Raw genomic sequence first — 19,937 nt, 5'->3', positions numbered from 1 at the left:
GTCCCATGTACCCTGGTATGATGTTACATGTCAGGACGGCGTCCCATGTACCCTGGTATGGTGTTACATGTCAGGACGGCGTCCCATGTACCCTGGTATGGTGTTACATGTCAGGACGGCGTCCCATGTACCCTGGTATGGTGTTACATGTCAGGACGGCGTCCCATGTACCCTGGTATGGTGTTACATGTCAGGACGGCGTCCCATGTACCCTGGTATGGTGTTACATGTCAGGACGGCGTCCCATGTACCCTGGTATGGTGTTACATGTCAGGACGGCGTCCCATGTACCCTGGTATGGTGTTACATGTCAGGACGGCGTCCCATGTACCCTGGTATGGTGTTACATGTCAGGACGGCGTCCCATGTACCCTGGTATGGTGTTACATGTCAGGACGGCGTCCCATGTACCCTGGTATGGTGTTACATGTCAGTACGGCGTCCCATGTACCCTGGTATGGTGTTACATGTCAGGACGGCGTCCCATGTACCCTGGTATGGTGTTACGTGTCGGTACGGCGTCCCATGTGCCCTGGTATGGTGTTACAAGTCAGGTCGGCGTCCCATGTACCCTGGTATGGTGTTACATATCAGGACGGCGTCCCATGTACCCTGGTATGGTGTTACATGTCAGGACGGCGTCCCATGTACCCTGGTATGGTGTTACATGTCAGGACGGCGTCCCATGTACCCTGGTATGGTGTTACATGTCAGGACGGCGTCCCGTGTACCCTGGTATGGTGTTACATGTCAGGACGGCGTCCCATGAACCCCGGTATGGTGTTACATGTCAGGACGGCGTCCCATGTACCCTGGTATGGTGTTACATGTCGGGACGGCGTCCCATGTACCCTGGTATGGTGTTACATGTCAGGACGGCGTCTCAGGACGGCGTCCCATGTACCCTGGTATGGTGTTACAAGTCAGGACGTCGTCCCATGTACACTGGTATGGCGTTACATGTCAGGACGGCGTCCCATGTACCCTGGTATGGTGTTACATGTCAGGACGGCGTCCCGTTTACCCTGGTATGGTGTTACATGTCAGGACGGCGTCCCATGTACCCTGGTATGGTGTTACATGTCAGGACGGCGTCCCATGTACCCTGGTATGGTGTTACATGTCAGGACGGCGTCCCATGTACCCTGGTATGGTGTTACATGTCAGGACGGCGTCCCATGTACCCTGGTATGGTGTTACATGTCAGGACGGCGTCCCATGTACCCTGGTATGGTGTTACATGTCAGGACGGCGTCCCGTGTACCCTGGTATGGTGTTACATGTCGGGACGGCGTCTCATGTACCCTGGTATGGTGTTACATGTCAGGACGGCGTCCCATGTACCCTGGTATGGTGTTACATGTCGGGACGGCGTCCCGTGTACCCTGGTATGGTGTTACATGTCGGGACGGCGTCTCATGTACCCTGGTATGGTGTTACATGTCAGGACGGCGTCCCATGTACCCTGGTATGGTGTTACATGTCGGGACGGCGTCCCGTGTACCCTGGTATGGTGTTACATGTCGGGACGGCGTCTCATGTACCCTGGTATGGTGTTACATGTCAGGACGGCGTCCCATGTACCCTGGTATGGTGTTACATGTCGGGACGGCGTCCCATGTACCCTGGTATGGTGTTACATGTCAGGACGGCGTCCCATGTACCCTGGTATGGTGTTACATGTCGGGACGGCGTCCCACGTACCCTGGTATGGTGTTACATGTTGGGACGGCGTCCCATGTACCCTGGTATAGTATTGCATGTCAGGACGTCCAGGTTCCATAATACTGACAAAGAATGCCAAGGAACTCGGTTTGTCTGCTACCCCGGGAAATATAAATTTGATAATAAGATGATTTCCTGGAACTCGCTCTCTTCACACAGCGTGGATCGCCACACAAAATATAGATGTCAATAATGAGCAAATGAGAGGGTACGTGAAACTCAGTATGCCAGTCTTTCACTGAGCATAGAAATAGCATAGAAAGATGTATTTCGATGGATCGTGAATCATAAAAACTAATGTAAGTAACACAAAGAATGAGATATCTCAATTTTATCGACATAATCAGTCTAAAGAGACCAATAGGTACTAATTTATTGCTGATGACCTCAAAATGCACGTACGGGATTATTCGAGTCTATGCGTTATTAAACTGAATAATTGATGCTCTTTCCCTTTAAAAGTGACAGTTTCTGCTCTTACTAACAATATTACATTCATACACCTTATGTACAATTATTCGCGTATTTTTTCCTATTCGTGTCCGAGCTCTCTCGTGAAAATTTTCTTTCGTGAAACATAAAGTGGTTTACGATATAAGTTGCATGTATATGTGTATTAATATGGAAACGCCTTTGCTCATAGTAACGTGGCGCCCTGTGCGTGTGGTGTTGAGGTCATGTAGTGAATGTCCATATTTGGTGTGGTTGATGAGTCCTATGTAAAGGTCAGGTTATGAATGTCCATATTCGGTGTTGTAGGTATGTCCTATGTAAAGGCCAAGTTGTGAATAACCATATTTGGTGTTTTTGCTATCTAAAGGTCATATAGTGAATGTCCATAATATTTATTCTGTTGGTTGATCCGGGGTAAAGGTCATGTTATGAATGATCATATTTGGTGTTGTTGGTATGTAAAGGTCATGTTATGAATGATCATATTTGGTGTTGTTGGTATGTAAAGGTCATGTTGTGAATGTCCATATTTGGTGTTGTTGGTATGTAAAGGTCATGTTGTGAATGATCATATTTGGTGTTGTTGGTATGTAAAGGTCATGTTGTGAATGTCCATATTTGGTGTTGTTGGTATGTAAAGGTCATGTTGTTATGATCATATTTGGTGTTGTTGGTATGTAAAGGTCATGTTGTGAATGTCCATATTTGGTGTTGTTGGTATGTAAAGGTCATGTTGTGAATGATCATATTTGGTGTTGTTGGTATGTAAAGGTCATGTTGTGAATGTCCATATTTGGTGTTGTTGGTATGTAAAGGTCATGTTGTGAATGATCATATTTGGTGTTGTTGGTATGTAAAGGTCATGTTGTGAATGTCCATATTTGGTGTTGTTGGTATGTAAAGGTCATTTTGTGAATGATCATATTTGGTGTTGTTGGTATGTAAAGGTCATGTTGTGAATGTCCATATTTGGTGTTGTTGGTATGTAAAGGTCATGTTGTGAATGTCCATATTTGGTGTTGTTGGTATGTAAAGGTCATGTTATTATGATCATATTTGGTGTTGTTGGTATGTAAAGGTCATGTTGTGAATGTCCATATTTGGTGTTGTTGGTATGTAAAGGTCATTTTGTGAATGATCATATTTGGTGTTGTTGGTATGTAAAGGTCATGTTGTGAATGTCCATATTTGGTGTTGTTGGTATGTAAAGGTCATGTTGTGAATGATCATATTTGGTGTTGTTGGTATGTAAAGGTCATGTTGTGAATGTCCATACTATTTATACTGTTGGTTGACCCAGTGTAAAGGTCATGCTGTGAATGACCATATGTGTATGTGGTGAATTTTTATGAGTCGCAGGTAGGTTTGGCTAAGAGATCGGGTGCTGTTGATCGAAAGTTCAAGGCCAAGAGTTGGCACATCACTTTTTATATATGTATTCTAGTTAAGCAATTCGTTGTCGACAGTCATATCAGTAGATAATGTATATTTCAGTGTAAGCTTAAAAGACTATTTCTATGTTTTAGGGTTTTGGATGTATGTCCTTTGTTTCCATTGTAATTAAAAGTGAAGCCCACAACTGTTTTGTTTTTCTTCCTGTGATATGTGATTAAAGGTTGTGGAACTATTAAACTGTTATCTCTACAAACAATGCCTTCGCGTCCCACGTGTAAAATGTGGGCGTTTTTTTTCCGATTCAGGAGGAATCTTCACCCCGAAGTGATTATGAGGATCTGTCTTTAAATCAGATTGGATTAAATTCTTACCCAGTGACGAACGTCCTAATTCAGGCCGTAATTGAGGAAGAACTAAAAGGAATATTTAAAAAGAATGAGAAATATAATCATGTCTCAGACAGAGATACCCAGTACAGCGGAAACAAAGAATAGATAAGTATAGTTAATTATACGGATGATTTAATATGCAAAATATACGTAACACAAACGAATTCACTGTGATGTATCTTGAGGTTTTAAAGCTTTTTTTTTTGATATTATAATTTACTTGGAGAATTTAATAGACCATGTTTCAGGATGTTGAAACAATATTAGACGCGCATTCTTAGAAATTCCTGCTAATCCTTGGTAGAGTCACAAGATTTTTGTTTGTTTGTGTTTTACGGCCGAGGTCACGGAATCACTGATATGCTGCTAACATCATACGAAAACACAATCTACGTAAGAACAAACATGAAAGAATAAAACTTTTTTATATATTTTATCTTAAATTTTCTGCATTGCTTTGTTATGTGTGATGGAAAACATTTACCAGAACAAAAACAAAACAAAAAATTCTTGCTATGTTGGAGTTATCTCCCTCCATATGACTTCGATAATATATCTGAACGTTGTCTGATATAAGGAAAATAGTGTAAATATTCACGTACGAATTTTATAATTCGCTAGAATATAGTGGATTCTTTTGATAGAAAAATAAACCAACTTTACAGTACTTTATCATTTTTATGACCAGTTCAAAATAAATACTCTTTAAGATTTTTTTTTCAGACAATACAATTCAAAATCATTAATAAATGTAGCGTTTACGTTTATAATCAAACAAACATCAAATTATTCCGTTATGCGGAATAAATCCTAAACAAATAGTTCATGAATTTAAGTCTGATTTGCTAGTAGCAATTAAGGAATGGCTAATTATGGTGACAAGACAATGGAAAAGATAAGCAGAATGTAAGTAAGGAAAGAAAGTTATACTAAGATTAACATCATACGAAAACACAATCTACGTAAACATCATACGAAAACACAATCTACGTAAGAACAAACATTCTTAAGTTACGTCTAGTTTAGTTTTTCGAAAAATCAAAATTTAGTACTAGCCCATAAACCCATGTACATGGTTGAAAATAATTGTATTTCGTTCTACAGAAAATTCAGAACTTTCATATAGTAGTGCTTTGAAAATAATGCTGACATTCTAAATTGTGAATAAAACAAGTCCTTGTCAGTAATAAGTTTCAAATTGTTTACACTCAAAGAAATAGTGACAGGCATTTCTATATATGCATTTCTGCAGATACATGAGGGATCATTCACAAGGTTTGCTCTGAACATATCATACTTAAAAGAACTACAATGACATCTTACTTTAATGTGAAGAATATTTATATTCCTGTAGACAATGCTACAATAAATTGAAGGAGATCACTGTGTGTTGATGGTTTTTTTTAAATACAATAGTGAATGTAACGAGTTCCATCTAGGGAGAGTCAACACTCTACAAAGAAATCATGTACGGTATTGCGTATAGGCCGGGATCTAGGGGGGGGGGTCCACGTGCACCCCCACAACTTAACGAACCAATGTTTTTTCTGAAGCCTTATGACCCACTGATAACGAAATCGAGAGGTAACATTGTATAAACTGGGATGAACTTCCGGTTATGACGTCATCAAGATTGCCGCCATCTCGAATTTCACTAAAGATTGAAAAATAGTCATAAGATTGACATTTTTCAGCCGAAGAAGACAAATGAGGCATCAAAATGACCACAAGAGAACAACAAATACACATCAGGACCATATAATCCAATATATGAAGTTATTTCTACGCAGGAAATGAAAAAAAATCGGATTATAAGCTCAAAATGGTAATTTTTAAGCAATTTTCTCATATCTGGCTTGACGCAGCAAAAATGTTTGCCTACAGCAAACTATTATTTCTAATCAGTTATTTGACCTCTTATCAATCAGTAAAAACAACACTAAAAAAAACAATGTTAACATTGTATAAGCTCCGGTTATGACGTCATCAAGATGGCCGCCATCTCGTATTTCACTAACAATTGAAAAATAGTCATAACATTAACATTTTTCAACCGAAGTAGACAAATAAGGTATCAAAATGATCATAATAGAACAACAAATTCATATCGGGACCACATAATTCAATATATGTAGATCCCGGCCTATACGCAATACCGTACAATACCGGTTCGTTAAGTTGTGGGGGGTGCACGTGGACCCCCCCCCCCCCCCCTAGATCCCGGCCTAGTAAAATCAATCTTACATACCGTTAAACTTAAAGCTATGGGATGGCCAGCCAACCTTTGTTTGTTTGATTAATTAACGTTCTATTAACAGCTATGGTCATGTAAGGACCGCCTCCCATGTATGCGGTGTGTAACGTGTATGTTGTGCGAGCTGCGTGTTTTGGGAGACTGCGGTATATTCATGTTGTATCTTGTATAGTGGAACTGTTGCCCTTTTTTATAGTGCCATATCACTGAAGCATGCCACCGAAGACACCAAGCAACACACCCCACCCGGTCACATTATACTGACAACGGGCGAACCAGTCGTCCCACTCCCTGTATGCTGAGGGGACTTTTTATAGACTTTGGTGTATCTCGGCCAGGGGACAGAGCCCAGAGCATTCCTCACAGGGGCGAACGCTCAACTCAAGGCCAAAAGTGAGGCTATGCCAAGGGAAGCATTAGGAAAAATAAAGTCAGTTAGGAAGAAGAGAAAAGAAAAGATCCTGAATTTAGTCGCCTTTTACGAGCATGCAATAGGGGCAGCAGGTACAATTCTAACGCCCTACCTGCAGGGCAGGGCCAGCGAACCACGGAAGTAATGTATTAGTACCATATACAATTACATGGATGGCCACTCAAAGATATACGAGGGGGAAAATATTAAGTATGATAAAACAAAAAGAAGATCACACTTTACTAAACTTAATTAAGTCCTCTTAACAGCGTGGGTCACTTAAGGATGTATAATGAGTGTCGGTGTGTGAATGTCTGGTTGTTTTGGGAGACTACGGTATACTCCTTGTTGTTAATTGAACTTTTGATCTTTTTCAATCTGATTAAAATACATATCCTTATAACTACTCCGTTCAATAGAGGATCTGACAACATCCCATATGGGGTCATGTTTGGATGACCTTTTACCATGTGTACTTCGGATCAAATACATTTTTGTACACCTTGCTACGCCAATTGATAACTCCATTTCGTCCCAGTATATGTATGCATTTAGCTTTGTTGTGCTAGTTGTAGAATACGGTTTGTTCGTGTTGCCCCTTTTTGTAATAGTGAAACTTTTTTGGTTGTTTTTAGTACTATCTCATTGAGGCAAACACAGACGACCCGGCCACATATATCATTCATGTAACTGACAAGGATAAACCAGTCACTTAATCCGGAGTTCTCAGCAGGAGCAGCAATTGTCCGCTAATCCTACCTATATTATTAGGCTTTTTATTTTCTATTCTAATATATAGGCAAAAATTAAAAAGCCTTATAATATAGGCATGTTTAGCTGACTTGAGCAGCAACTACCTGTATTGTTAGACTATGGTGTGCATCGGTAAGGGGAGATAACCCAGTCCGTCTTTGTAGGACATTAAGCTTCCTAAGCCATCCAAAAAGCAAGGCTATTATATATCCTGAATGTAAATACAGATCGTATTGATGTATTCGTGTGATCGATTTATTGATCATTGCTAGGCTTTCTGTTTGTATATACCCCGGTATATATCCCATATCGAATATCAATAATCACGTTCCAACGGGTTGTATAAGCCGGAGCGATTTAGGAATCCAATAAAATTATTAAAATAGTTATTTATTTCAAAACCTCATGTAAACTCTGTTAAATTCAGACCAGAAATTTGATATGAACGTGACACCATACTTTGTCCAATTTTCAAAATAGCACGTGTGTCGATTAATTTATTTTTTTATTTAATAAACGATCATACGTGTATGTAACTCTAAATTGGCGCTTTACTGAAAAACAGTCGCATATACAAGTGTTTTATCAATTGTAAGCCAACGTCTGGTCTATTCGTCGCCTTTTGAAACTGTGATACAATTTCTCCAAATTAGCAATGCCCATTCCAAGGTAGAGTTGTAGTTTCCTCACACATTTCTACCAGATTAAGACATTCTTAAACGTTAATGTTAGATATGCGGTGAGTCAGTTGAAACTGCTATATTTTAAAAATTTTGACGACAGACGCAACTATCTTTTTGAAAATCCTATTATAATTCGGTTGCATTGTAATGACAAAGCTAGCTTGAAACAAATAATACTTAATTTGATAATAATAATTAATGTAATAATATTCAGTTCTTTTTGTTTCTTTAAGTTTTTGTTTTTCTAATATTACTTAGAATTTTCAGTATGCAGTCAATATATCAAACCAAAGAGTTTAAGCGAATACTAAAATGGTATATTTACTTTGTGTATAGTATTTATTATAATACATTATATATTACAAGACATCTAAAATGACATCAAAACTTTTGAAATGGAAGATTTAACTTTCAATTTCCTCTGAAAGGATCATTTTTAATCTATCACACCTTATATATTTGTTATTTACTTTCGTGGCGCACAGTGGAGGTTGTTCTCTGTTTACTAAATATAAGTATGTAAATATCCCGAGATAAGCAGTGTATATTTACCAATACACGGCTTTAGTCGATAACACCCAATATTCATTTTCTGGTCGAATGCCTAGTCTAATTAAGCGAACACTTGCTGACGTTTTGTGTGCGAGCCAGAAATATATGTTGGAGTGGTTCATCTGCTCCAGTCAACATATTTATCATTGTGTTTAGATCTGTTAAAGGGGCAAGTGTCGTTTTCTTTACTTATTCCTTACTTATCTGTTTCTTTTATCTATTTAATCTATATATTTACATTCTTTTTATCTAACTCTGAGATTACCGTTTTGACTTGTGTCCCGTTTTTTTATTTTGGTATCCAATTAAGGCTAAAATTGGCCCAGGGTTTTTATTTGGGAGCCGAATAACTTGCCATCAGGATTTAAATTGTAACCATATTAAAAGGTGACTTAACTTGGAAGATTATCTTTTCTATTCTTCCTAGCCGACTTTATTCTTTCTATCGTCTTCCTTGAGTCCGCCTTGCATTTACCCATGGCTTGACACTGGGTTCTGTCTCACGGTCGAGGCATACCATGTCCTAAAACATTGGAGTTTCTGATCCTGCTTAGCATAAAGGGAATGGAACGACTAGTTCGCCCGTAGTTAGTTTAATGTGATCAGCCAGGTGAATGTGCCTGTTCTGTCTCTGACAGCATGTTTCAGGCATATAGCACTATAAAAAGTGTAACATATCAACACTGTTCGTATTCCATATTTGCATATTACAGAGTTATCTGCCCTTGCGGTTAGGTATTGATTGTGACGTCATGTGTTTGCAAGCGTAACGTCATACTTTTCGGAGAAAACGTAACAATCGATACCTACCTGCAAGGGAGCTAACTCTGTAATATGCAAAGACGGAATTGTAACTCTTTGTGATGGTAGAAACTCTTTATCTTAAATGGGTGTTAAAAGGCGTTAAGGTTTTAGACTCGGCTTAAACTAGTGATATTTGGTATGCCTTTATAACATATCTTTGGTTTACTTGAACAAGTAAATTGATAAAAAGCCTCCTGTGGGGAAGACATTTTCAAAGTCTTTTTGGCGGTTTTTACTTTGTAAACCCCACATTGGCTCTTTGATTTATTAATTCTTGAAGCAAATATTGCCATGTATTATACCTGTTTATCATTTACTGTTAATTTAATAAATACCCTGTCACCCTACATGTTGTAGATGCATACAAAAGTGTTTATGCATCAGGGCTAACACAAGGTATTACTGCTGACTCGCAGATTGTTGTGTTGTTTGTAACTTTTGGCAAAATATGAAAAAACTAGTAAACATAATGGCATGGTTATTTGGTTATATATATGGACCGAACATAACACTGTTTGCACTTCCGAATCGGAACTCTTCTATGATGAAGGTTCATTCAAGACTTGCGACAATCTACATAAAAATGTACCTCAATAATGCCCCATTAGCGTCACACCGTTAGCGCTAACACTTTACCGACAGCCGACCTGTATTGCTCGGCGGGGTTGTATATACATACATGACACGTTCTCAGCTGATAATGATTTTTTACATCTCAAGCCATTCATTCATGAATTCATGTAAGGCGTATCAATCTGTATTTGCTTGCGATGAAAGCTGACTGTAGATAGACACTATTATACCGTGGCCTATCAATATCAACCCTTCAGACAGAGGGCGGTCGATTAAGTATTGAAAGTTATCACATATATACCTAACAAAGCCGAGCATTCCTCCGTCAATTCGTTACGTGGAATCTTAAGTCTTCGTTGGAAGGCAAGCGCCATCGACATTTAAAACCAAAATCAATAATATCCTCTCATCTAGAGTCTTCTTACGTCATAAGCTCTTATTGCAGACAATTTTCAATTATAGCATACTTATACTTTTACAAGTAGGCCGTTAGAATTGTACCTGCTGTGCATATTGCATGGTCGTAAAAGGCGACTAAATTTATTATATTATCTTTTCTCATAATCCTAAGTGACTTCCTTTCATAACGCCTCCCGCCTTAAGCTTGGTTTCTGTTGAGTACTAGCCTCTGTGAGTTAGGCTCTGGGATCTGTCCCCTGGCCGAAACATACCAAAGTCTATAAACTGGTATTTTCTGCTCCTGCATAGCGCTCAGCATTAAGGAAGTGGGACGACTGAGTCGTTTTTTGTCAGTATGTGACCGTTCGGGGTGTGTTGCTTGATGTTTGCGGCGGCATACTTCAGTGATATAGCATTTTAGTATTGATTCACTATACAAGAAGACGCAACAAGGATATACCACAGTCGCCCACAACACACACCGTCACATGATATACGCAACACACCGCATACATGGATGGACCGTCTTTAAATGATCTTGGTTTTTAATAGGACGTAAATAAAATAAACTAAACCAAATCGAAAAATCTTCATAAATTGAAATATTCCTGAGAATTTCTTTTGTGATTCAATGATTTATTTTTTTTAGCGTAGAGACGTTAGTTGTAAGGAAAATAGCTACAATGGCATATTATTGAATCTAATTTGTTGTATCCGCTTTGCTTCCAACACTATTTTGCTTGCAGGTAGGGCGTAAGAATTGTACCTGCTGCCTTTATTGCATGATCGTAAAAGGCGACTTCATTAAGAATTTTCAGAACTTTTCTTTTCTTCCTAACTAATATTCCTCACAACGTCTCCCTTGACACCGCCTCATTTTTAGCCTTCTGTTGAGCGCCCGCCTGTGAGGTAGGCTCTTGGTTCTGTCCATTTGTTCCCTGACTGTTAATAGGACGTTAATAAATCAAACAAACAAAAATCATATAAGGACGGCCTCCTATGTATGTGGTGCATTGCATGTATAAAGTGCGGATGTGGCTTGTGAGAGGCTGCAGTATTTTCGTATTGTACCTTCTTATATGTTGGAACTGTTGCCAATTTATAGTACTATATCCCTGAAGCATGACACCAAGCAACATACCCCACCCAGTCTTGGCAACAGACAAACCAGTCGTCCCACTCCTTTTATGCTGAGCGCTAAACAGGAGAAGAAAGTAGAAACTTTGATAGACTATGGTGTGTCTCGGCTAGGGGATAGAACCCAGAGCCTACCTCGCAGGAATGAGTCGGTGTCAAGGAAGGCGTTAGGAAGAATACAGTTAGTTAGGAAGAAAAGAAAAGACAGTATCCTAAATTAAGTTGCCATTGACGATCATGTAATGGATGCTACAGGTGCAGTTCGTGAAAGTACGACCTTAGATGCGTAACTCTGACGATTTATACAGAAATGTATCATTATTTCCAATCAACTACCTACCGCTATGGTGTCTAATAATTTCGTTTCTGACAACATCGTCCTGTAATAGTGGACCTCGATTCCTTTTTTAGTGTTATATTAGTAAAACATACCGCCGAAGACTCCGTACACGTACATCTATAACACGAATAAACCACAGCCTCCCAAAATATACAGCCACTACCCCATAGCATACATCGCGGCTCGTCTTTGCATGCCCACGGGTGTTATAAGGACGCTAATCTAATAAAATAAAACAAAATAAATTATTCTACCACAGCTTCCTTTCAAATTTGACTATATCATAGTCATAAAAAAACTTTTCTGGTCGCACTCCGGTGGAACATCAACAGCAAACCAGGCATGTTGTTTCTCAGAGACACTCAATCCTTTAAAGAAAATATATGAAATCGCCATTTTATCTGTAGTTACATTTTATATGCAAAATATGATTTTCATTTTTTTTTATTTGATGTTCGATGAAAATTGTTTCTGAATCACAGCAAAATTGTAAACAAATACTGCATGCATTTTGTTGTGTGAATCTACATTTATTTTTTAATATTGGATGCTAACACTATCACAGTGACAAATACAAAATATAAAAGCCTATGTCTACAAAAACTTTCTAAATGGTAGCTCTTATAACATTTAACATAGATCTGTTGACTGACGGAAACATATACATGTCAAGAGAACGTCAACACTGTGGTGGATGGTTCTTAACCTTTCAATGAGACCCATTGATTGGCCGATCACAATCTGTTGACTGGGTGTGCTCGATTCGATCGGACTGCTCACTTTTCTCGATTCAGCCTGTGCTATCAGTTACAATGTAAACTGCACAGGCCGTCGCCGAGAGGTGTTGGAATTTTTCATGTTTAAATGACATTGTGCTTCTGTGAGGCCGATAGAATTGTGGAATAGGATTCAGTCTTTAATCTATGTGTTTAAACCAGCTAATTCCATGGATTCGCCGATGTTTTTGTTCAAAGACTTTCAACTTGTTTTAAAAGGAATGCGTTTTCACTGAAGCCATTTGATCTATTTATGTGTGGTGCCGATCAGTAAACTGGACCCTTGCAATTGGATCGTGGCATTATGAAGAACCGATAGATGTTTTGAAGTGTTCCGTGAGATGGAAATCGACATCACAGGACAATGGTTCGTCTGCTTCATCTCCGTGGTGGCTGGTGAAAACACTATTGTTTATTCAACACTAAACTAGTGAGGGTTTTTTTGTGTAATATCGATTCCATGAAATATGAACTCTAACTGATTTTAAAGTGCTAATGAAACTTACAAATATAAACGCTATAGCATAAACAAGCGGAATAAACGTTACGCAACAGTAGGACCATCACCGATATAATTGGATTTCAGTACATGTATTTGTTCCTCTAGCTGATGAAGGTTATTAAGTAGAATCGCCGTAACGTGTTCAATTTATTGAATTCGTCGTGACACAGTTTACATATTGAATTTTTAGGAAATTTGATATAGAATTCAGAACATTCTGGCATCAAATGGATTGAAATTTGACATATAGCATGGCGCGGGCTTATCAGGAATTTGTCCACAAATGGCTAATTAAATCTGGAAGGAAATCGGAGCGTGCTTAACATGGTGCCTGATATGATAGAATACCAGTGATGTAGATAGTAGCCGGGACATTCCGATAGTAAAAGTGGATAAATAGAAATAAACTGAAAATTTTCATTCTACGGTATGTGGTATGGAATACTTGGATACTTAAGCTTTGAAAGACAAACAAATAAAACGTGGTGACATTTAGATAGTGGTTCTCGAAATGAAATCAGAAAGGAGAAGTTTAAGGAATCACCTGCTGACAAACGGAACATAAATGCTGTACATTTGATTTAATAATTATTGCTTCAATAGTAAAATAAGGAAAGCACATGCCCACGGGAAGGGGGAAAAGTCTTTTAACCATTTCACTAACCGTATGACATCTTACAAACGTGTGATGTAGAGGCTAAGTTTACATCAAGTATATTCGTGAGGTGATATTTATCACTATTGGATATAAAGTAATACCGATATTGAATGTTACGATCTGTAACGTATTTGTCATCGCCGTTGGATGTAAAGTTCCCAGAACAAAATGGACGTCGCAGGACTGTTACCACTTGGAGCGCCACCTACCAACAACGCATGCTTGCCAACTCTGTTTAACAAACTGGACGCTAACGTGAGAGAACGAAACCGCGTGAGGAACTCGTTACTGGATCATAATATGAGATTTCAACAAAAAATTATAGAAAAGTATCACTCCCAAGCGATGAGATATTACGTCCGGGAAAAAGAACGACTCGGGAAGGATATTCGCCGGATAGTGAAGAAAACCCCCAACCTTGAGGATATACCATATTTGGAAGCGCACAATCAAATTGGAAACTTCCAGAAAAAGGAGAACAAAGTCACATACAAAGGATACTGTACGGAACCTAAGGAGTTTAATACAATACAGACATCAACGGAATCAAAACCATTCTGCGTCCGATATTTTTGCCATCATTTCCCGAAGAAACCCAAATTTATGCGAAACCGGAAGCTGCCGCCATTACAATCGTTCGATGATAACTTCCGGAATACGACTTCTAAGGGATTGTTGTTATCGCAACGCTTAAGTGCCAGTGATCATTTCTTGGCTTCCGGAAACACACAACACAGTCTTTTGAACTCTGACTCTCCTCTGGGGTCACAAAGGTCACCTATATTAATAGAAGATGATGCTATGACCATCTAAAACAACACGTGTATTTATTATAAAATTATGTAGTACAGCATTCTTTTCTCAATGTGGTTACCACATGGAATCACGAACACGCCATCGCTTTGTTTAAGAGATAAAAACCGGAGAACCCGGAGAAAGTCGTGCCGATCGGTAGGTGACCCAATAAATGTTTACGTCTTATAATGGAATGAAATTCTGGTAACTGTTGCCAAATGTGCCAATAGGAAAAGAGGATTTTTTTTATCATGAATGTGTTAAACTTTCGGTAAAATATTAAAAGGTGTATGTAATGGATAGCAATGATTACTAGGACGATAATCAAATATTGTTTGCTTTATACAAAACTTTATAAAACATTTGAAATTATTAAGTAGTTATTAAATATCTTACTTTGGACCAGTTTTATCTCAAAAACTCTATATCTTTACTATGTATAATAATATTTAGAGAGAAAAAAACGACTCGGTGAGTTATCGCTATGAAGACAAAACGTCCTAGTTTGCATTGAGAGTGTTATAAGTTTAATATCTTATCGTTTCGCTTTGTTGTTGGTTTTTTTTCAACTTATGAACACCTTTTATACCCTTGAATCGGAACATATCTGTAGTATAGTATATTCAAAATACAATGTTTGTATTAGATAGATATAGATGTAGATATTAATATAACATTAATTTCTCTACATCACTGATCACTCATTATTCTTCTATATCGCAATAACATGTAGCTGTGATAACGTAGCTTTTGACAACGAACGGAAGATTGCTGAGCCCAGTGCCCTGTCAAAGTACTTGTCTGAAATGTGCCGAGCTCGATCTCTGACGGAGGCAGTGATTTTTATATGAAAACCATGCGCTTTGTATACAGTACTTACAAAAATGTATATAAATATTCCCTTCTCCGTTATTTTATAATTAATACTATTTGTGTCGTATTTTGATGCTCGCGAATCAAGAAGAGCCTTTAATATTCTATTTACCATGAAAAGTTACCGATATTTTTAGGAGATTTCTAATACTTACAAATGTGTTGTAACTAATGTTGATCATTTTGATGATTGTCACAATCTTATAGTTTTCAATAGATTACTGAATAAAAAAATAACATGTCAAAATGTTCGCCCAGTTATGGCATATATAATTCTGAGGTATATTCATGCCTTCACTGCGAATTTTAGACAGATACTGAAGTATCAAATTCTACACAAAAAGGATAAAAAGTTCTGGTACGCTTCGAAAAGATTGTCACCCAAGCGGACTAATATTTAACGTAGGGCCACCTCTGTTTCCACATTTAATAAACCGCTAACCATAGTATTCCAGTGAGGTCTATAGTGGTCTGCCAGTGAATAGGAATAGCACTTGATTCATCCCTGACTATAACTAAATAAGATGATAAAGCCCCACTCCCACTGAATACAAACTACATAATAATGTGTAATCTCTAGGTTTTACAAATCATCTGTGAGGCTTCTCGCGTGGTGACAATATATTTGAACATCATGTATATGATCGATATCTACTTAACTATATACATTTACATACTGTTTGTAAGGCTTTATCATATCTTGAGTAGATTCCACAGGGACACGATGAGCTACCCGATGCAATTTATTTGCTTATACTTATTAGTCCAGTCATCCTCGATACCCCAGGGGTTCCGATCACTTACGATCTCTACACCCCTGGACTATCTCATAGTGAAATTGAAGGCAGCTCAGCTGAAAATGTTTGACCAATCACTGGCTAGCAAACATTTCCTTTGAAGATTACAGAGAGAGCGACGCCTAACATCAAAGCCACACAGTCAACCACAGTGTACCGTTATACGGCTCTTTTGATGTACATCAAAGGACTAAATTACCTGTTCTATTCTGTTGCCTCCAGTTTCACTATGAGATAGTCCAGGGGTGTAGAGATCGTAAGTGATCGAAACCCCTGGAATATCGAGGATGTAGTCCAGTAAAATGTAGTTCAACTTCAAAGTAATTACAACATAATGTTTCTATTCATTTAAAACAGATTAATTTGAATTTGTGTTATGGCAAAGAAAATTCTCACGACAATAAGTTTTTGAAAAATTGATTACTTTCGATCCCTAAGAATCGCTTGCACTACTTGAAGACAATATTAACTTTTATGATAAACATTGGAAAGAAAATTTTTATGAACAATACATATTGACAACCAAAATCATTTGATACCAACATATATATGAAAGTATGGCACCCTAGAAATCACTTAGATGGGTACAGGTAACCGGCAAATACGTTTTTGTTGCACTTCTGGTGCAACGATTTGCGATGATCAGCATTATTGCCATTGATAATTCACGTTATTGTCATAATCATTTGAATTATGGTTTAGTTGAATTAAAATGATCACAAAGTTAAATGCCACTCCAACCTAAGATTACACTGGTGTCCAAAGTTAATCTGACCATCGATGGTCATACTCTAGACTCGTGCAATTTAGTGATATCTCATTTTATAAATATTTTTAAAATACCACATGGGAGTGCGAAAATTTCCATTAACGTGTTTTCTATGTAGGCTAGTCTTATTTAAAGGTGACACATGGATTAAAGATTTCCGCAGATATAAAAAATACAAATATATTTCGTCGATAAAATCCCCATTTGGTACAAACTTGACTATACACATGTAGGCCTACCAGTTTGAACATCAAAACTGTTAATATCTTTTAGTGACTCATCCGATTGAAAAATCCATCGGCAAACATTTCCACCATTATATTCATGGTATATTCACATTGGACCTCTGTTTGAAATACAAACGTTTATTTTTTCACATAGAAAACGAATGAAATATTCATAGTTGTAAACAATTTGAAATAAAATCTTGAGCGGTAATTAAAGTCTATTTGAATTATGTTTCTAGAAATTTCATGTGAATGTACTATCTATCATGTAAGGATGTAATCATGATTCTAATAAAGCTCTTTCTTTCGGAGCACCTGGTTCCATTCCCTATGTAATATTACATTTTTGTAGTTTTGTCTTAGAAATAATGTGATTGTGCCTTGTTTTTCATTTTTGTGTATATTTTTGGTATATTATGTGGTGGTATTGACAAGACCCTGATTTCATAAACCTTCTTAAGGATGTACTCCTCTGAGAAGTCAAAATTTTCTTGTATTAAACTTTTTTTCTCATATAGATTTTTGGAAATAGGAGTTCATACCATAAAAGAAAATGAAAGTAAAAACATATGTCCGTGTGCTCGTTTTTGAGCTATTGTCACTCAAAGATACCTAGTTGATAAAATGTTGGATCTTATTGGAATTTTGACGTTTTGACCATATACACCAGAGATTAAAGCCATAATTTCATAATGAGCTGTTTGATATGTATAAATGTTCGTAGAATTTATTTTCTAGTAGTCTTCTTTAAAAATATACCAGTTTTGAATAATAAGACTAATATTTTTTCTCAGAATAACAACATATACTACCCCTACCCCTTAATTTTGAGCTACAAAATGCACCATTTTCAGGCATTTTTGCCAGATTTAACCCTTTATAGAAAAAGTTATGGTATTAAACTTTTGTTGATATTTTGCATATTAACAGGGAAAGGGCTGTTCTTTCTGAATCAGGCAGAAAAATTGGGGGTCCATGTGCTTACTTTTTTGTCCCATTTGAATATATGTTATTTTTTAGTATTTTAGAGTAAAAAATAAAAGTGCTCAAATTACCATTAAATGTAAAAATAAAGTGACAAAAGTGTATCATTTCACACATTAATGCTCAATATTTTAATAACCACGAACCCAGTAAAGATTTTCAGCAAAAATTCAGCTAAAAAATACTGGCGCAGTGATGATTTAAGTAAGAACAATTTCAGCAAAAAATGGTAAAACTGTGGCTCTACTCAAAGCGAAAAAAGATACAATTTCAAATTGGCTGCCAAATAGGTCATTTCTTAAAATCCCTGTATAAAAATCTACTAAAAATAGAAATGTAATTTTTTGACAAAATTTGCAACTGGCAACTTGCTAAAGATATTGATAAATTTTATTTGAAAATCTTATAACTTCTTTGATCTATGTCGAACCGAGACTTCAACGGGACTGAAACCTCAGAAGAATACATACTTTACTCCGTTCTCGATCTATATTCTTAACTCCGAGTAAATGCTTAATTTTGAATATATGCTTATAGTTTAACTTTCACAAACATTTAAAAATGTCAATTTTGAGATAAAAACGGACCAATATTTGAGAACGGGAAAGTCTTCTTTTTTTAAATTACTCAGCTACTTAAATTAGTAGTCTTGGACTAATGATATGGCACCTCCAGAACGTACTAAATATAGAGCGGGATATTTTATGTGATCCAAACTCGTTGGTGGTTCTGTCGTTTTCGTGATAATGCGGTTTAATTGTGTTTTACAGCTTTATCAAATATTTAGTCCCTACTACCGATATTAACCTAGTCAAAATAACTAATGTTTGCATTATGTTAAAATTATCCATGGAACAAATATTATCAGTAAGCATTGATTAGATTACACACAGTTAAGTGATATTTGCTTTGTTCGTGATTAAAATTTTCGTCAAATTTACAATGTATGGTGGCAGTGCGAGTGGTCAAAGATTTCAGGTATAACTTAATTTATACATGTAAACTTGTAATTTCACATTATGTAATTACAATATGCTACAAATTAGAAGTAGCAGTATCAAAAAGTTTCATTTCGAATTTTGTTCAGAAATGTACGACTGAATGTTGGTTTGCCGACCATCGAAAGGATGCGTGTGTAATAAGAGAGATCATTGTAAAATTAATTTGCAGGCTTGTATTATTAATATTATCTAATAATATATTATTACCGTGCTTCGTCAGTGTATTGGATACAATGTACATTTATCAGACATTAAAAAAAATGTTTTCGCACATTTCGTTTTTCATTATTTCTATTTATTAATTTTACATTATTCACTCCCATGAGGTTACGTTATTTCATTTTATGAGTAGGTTTTCTTTTAAAGCTTCATAAAATCCAGAATCATAGAAACAAAACGTAATTTCGTAACTTTCGTTTACTTATTCTCATAGTTATATATTTAATGAAGTGATTATTATTGTCATATCTAAGATATGAATCGCATATACATTAATAATAAAGATAAAGATGAAAATATAATTCTGCCAATTCTTCACTTCCGCAGCATTTCGATTGGCCATTCCCAAAGTTCACTAGAACATGACCTCTCATACGGAATGATAATCAGAGGCGTGTTCAGGATGGCGAACGTTCGCGAATGTTAGCAGGTGTTCGTTTCTGAACGGACATGAACGGGTGCATGTA

General features: G+C 37.1%; 1 protein-coding gene across 1 annotated transcript; it reads left to right on the top strand.

The window, feature by feature from the left end:
- Positions 1-12,709: 12,709 nt before the first annotated feature.
- LOC138306147 (uncharacterized) lies at positions 12,710-19,522 on the top strand. The gene has a single exon (XM_069246532.1). It carries the CDS (start codon positions 13,974-13,976, stop codon positions 14,616-14,618), a length of 645 nt encoding a protein of 214 aa, XP_069102633.1. The 5' UTR covers positions 12,710-13,973; the 3' UTR covers positions 14,619-19,522.
- The last annotated feature ends 415 nt before the right edge of the window (positions 19,523-19,937 follow it).

This window comes from Argopecten irradians, chromosome 13, assembly GCF_041381155.1.
Source record: "Argopecten irradians isolate NY chromosome 13, Ai_NY, whole genome shotgun sequence".
Taxonomy (NCBI): domain Eukaryota; kingdom Metazoa; phylum Mollusca; class Bivalvia; order Pectinida; family Pectinidae; genus Argopecten; species Argopecten irradians.
Note: the sequence above shows the minus strand (reverse complement) of the source record. Positions and strands in the feature narration are given on the sequence as shown.